We start from the raw sequence: 3,523 nt of genomic DNA on the forward strand, positions 1-3,523 counted from the left end.
CTGGACTGCCAGGGAAGTTCCCAGTGCTTTATTTTTGATTTAGTATTATTTTTCACATGTCATAATACTTTACCCCTATTAAAGTGATAGGAGGCAGAATTTTTCTATATGTTGGTGTTTTTGCTAAAAATCCTGAAAAATTTCTGCAAAGCACATACTGCAAAGAGACAGTGAGTTCTAGTTCCGTGAAAATATCATGGAGGTATGAGATATTGGACATAGAATTGGGAGAAATGGTTGGAGGCTGTTAGAAAGACAAGGAGGGAAGTAGGTGAAATGACCAGTTTGTTTGTTTATGGAGCTAAAGTAAGAGTCAAGATGCTAAGGATGACTTTGTTGATTAGGTAAAATTTGGATTAACTAGGGAAGATGGTGGGATAACCTGGAGGGATAACTTGAAGTGTTTCAACAAGTACTTATTAATATTATTATAACTGTAGATATATCCTTGTAAGGTTAACCACAAATGGGTTGACCCAGTTGAGTTGAACTTTGAGCCTACGTGGTCTAGCTTAGGGCTTCCCTGGTGGCTCAGATGGTAAAGAATCTGCCTGCAAAGTGGAAGGCCCGGATTCAATCCCTGGGTCGGAAAGATCCCCTGGAGAAGGGAATGGCAACCCACTCCAGTATTCTTGCCTGGAGAATCCCATGGACAGAGGAGCCTGGCGGGCTACAGTCCATGGGGTTACAAAGAGTCAGACATGACTGAGCGACTACAATTTCACATGGTCTAGACTTTAAAAGAATGCTGGCAGAAATATCCTCTACTTAATTTCCCTTATGAGATGTTGTTCCCCATCTTGAAAACATGTCATCATATCTGGCCAAATGCCATTAATTGCTTATGAAGACCCCATACATGAAAAGAAAGGCAGGACTCTATTTGTGCCAGAAACACAAGCTAAATCTTTTATTAGATTCTAAAGGAGAAAAGTGGAGAATTTAAAACATCAATAAAAATCCATCACCCGTCTTAAAGAACCAACTTTGGCATTCATTGCGCCCCAGTCGAGATATCTCCTGTACTCCCCTGGCCTCAGCAGGTACTGCCTTCCCCTGTAGCTTGGCATCTCATAGAGGACCCAGGAACCCTCCAGCACGTTGAGGGAGTGAACCTCATTGAGGTGGAAGCGGTCTTGAAGAGAGGGACAATCATCTGTGATTTCTGACATCTGTCCTCTGAAGTCATCTCGCTCGTAGATTCTCATTCTGAAAGTGCCAGTGTGCTGGGTGACAGAAAAGAAAAAGTAAATGGATACAAATAGAGAGAAATCAAAGTTCTAGCCCCTGCGCTACCTGGTCACACCTGCCCCAGAGCTCTCTTAGTCCAAGTCTACAACAACCATGTTTGCAGGGTTAAGGTGCATTCCCTGCCCTCATTGCCCACTTGTGAATCTAACAACTTCTGGGCTAAGCTAGAAACAGAGTACAGCAGCCCTTCAGTTGCTATGTGGCACCCTCTCCTTGAGAATTAAGGTTGGTCTAAAACAAGGTTGATTATTTTAGGGCTTCTTATCAGAGAAAGTTCCTCTTAAAGTAGAAAAGTAAGCATCATTGGAAAGTGAAGCCTCATTTGATCTATTACTCTTGTTAAAAAGGAACCAAAATTTAGCTATTTCTGTAAGACCAATGTTTTGCTTTTCATGTTTACTTTGGAACAAACGATTATGAGGCTCTTGTGAAAAAAAAAAAAAAAAAAGATGGCACATTTTTTCTACCTCTGTCTTTGTAACCTCATTTTCAGTTCAAATTTCAACCTATGTGACAATCAAGCTTCCTTTCTGACCTCCTACCCTCCCCTTCCTCACACCCCCAGCAGCAGGAATCATCTTCATGAAACTTGGATGTTTTGTGAAGTTTGGATGACACTTATCCCACCCCCCAACCCCCAACTCCCACACGTACTTCTAAGAACCCTGCAATCACTCTCAGGGAAATACTGGATCTCAAACTTTAGTTTTGATGAGGCTTTCCTCTGATTCCTACCCCTAAACAAGCTAATAGGTACCGATTACAAAATTAGAATAGAAACCAGGGGGCCTGTCTTCTCTAGGAAGATAATCAAATAGAAAAGTAAGTCAAAGCAAGCAAAAGTATTTTTATCAATTAAACAGACAGATTGTATTTATAAATTTGGATATACTGGGTTTCTGAGTTGACACAGCTTGCAATGACCACTTTAAAAAAAAATTATATCTTGGAGTAGGAGTTTGGGGTTAGCAGATGCAAATTATTGTATTTAGAATGGATAAACAAGAAGGCCCTACTATACAGCACAGGGAACTATATACAATATCCCGTGATAAACCAAAATGGCAAATAATATAAAAATGTATTGTATGTATAACTGAATCTCTTTGCTGTACAGCAGAAATTAACACAAAATTTTAAATCACCTATACTTAAAAAAAAAGAAATGATATCTTGAATAGATAACTTCAGTTTCTTCTATGACATGCTTTCTCTTAATGCGTCTTTTTATCTTTGACTACATTTAAAACATAAAACACTGGGAATCTGTGATTTGAAAAAAAAAAAAAAAACACCACGGAGTTCATGAAGAATGGCTTCCCATCTGAGACACCCCTCTAGAATGGACTGCATGCCCTGGGCTCACTCCCACTTCCTGCTGTCTAGTTAGAACGATTTGGTTGAGGAATGCTATTTTTTAATGGCTTTGATGTCCAAAGAGACGGAAGACAAAGACAGAACCAGGCTCACTTGCGGGATGAGGCGGCAGGAGCGGATGGAGTCGCTGAGGCCCATCCACTGCTGGTAGTCGGGGTAGTCGCCGCGCCGCAGGAAGTACTGGTGGCCCTGGAAGTTGGGGCGCTCATACAGCATCCAGCAGCCGCTGTCCACGCGGATGGAGTTGCAGCGGCTGAAGTAGGGCTGCAGGTTGGGGCAGTCGCTGCTGCACTCGTAGCAGTGGCCCTGGAAGCCCCGGTCCTCGTAGAAAGTGATCTGCAGAATGGAAGATGTGGGAGCATAAAGCGATTTGCAGCCCCGCTGAGGATGCCGCGACGGGGCAAAGGTGGAGCGTCAAGTACCCCGCACTTACCTTTCCCATGTTGGCGAAAGGGAGCAGGAGGTGTTCGCTGGGTGCTGTGTGGGACTAGGGGGAGGGCCGCTGTATATATAGCAGCCCTGACTGCTGCCTCCGCAGGAAATCACACAAAAGGGGCCTATTTCGGTGAGTAAGGGGATTTGCAAGCTCTCCGCTCCCCCTCCCCCTGGTCATTGGGCTTAGCTGAATGTTTACTCTCATTCTTTCTGGTAGGTTCGGGTTTTTCTAATTCACAAAAGCTGTTGTTGCCACCAAAATGAAAAGTCTTTCCTCTTTAGAAGGATGAGCAAAATTCTATCCCCATGCTTTTAGTTTATAGCCTACTCTGCTTAACTGACTCCTTAAAGGTAATTAAACATGTTCTGCTTAGGGACTGGTGTTTACAAAAAATTCTTGAAAATGAGAACTTTAATATCTTAAGGAAGAGGGAATCAAATGAAGTAATTTGTGAAAATG

The 3,523-nt window shown here is 42.6% G+C and overlaps 1 protein-coding gene across 1 annotated transcript; it reads right to left on the reverse strand.

Moving 5' to 3' along the window:
* Nucleotides 1-950: 950 nt before the first annotated feature.
* Nucleotides 951-3,070, reverse strand: LOC128043283 (gamma-crystallin B). Its single transcript, XM_052635609.1, has 3 exons — nt 3,062-3,070; nt 2,722-2,964; nt 951-1,226 (listed from the first exon to the last, which is right to left on the reverse strand). Exons 1-3 carry the CDS (start codon nt 3,068-3,070, stop codon nt 951-953), a joined length of 528 nt encoding a protein of 175 aa, XP_052491569.1.
* Nucleotides 3,071-3,523: the final 453 nt, after the last annotated feature.

Source organism: Budorcas taxicolor, chromosome 2 (assembly GCF_023091745.1).
Source record: "Budorcas taxicolor isolate Tak-1 chromosome 2, Takin1.1, whole genome shotgun sequence".
NCBI classification, from domain to species: domain Eukaryota; kingdom Metazoa; phylum Chordata; class Mammalia; order Artiodactyla; family Bovidae; genus Budorcas; species Budorcas taxicolor.

Excerpts from the sequence above, each read along its gene's own strand:
- LOC128043283 (XM_052635609.1), bottom strand. Across the intron at positions 1,227-2,721 it reads CCTGCCGCCTCATCCCGCAA|CACACTGGCACTTTCAGAAT; the intron begins GTGAGCCTGGTT and ends TCTGTCACCCAG.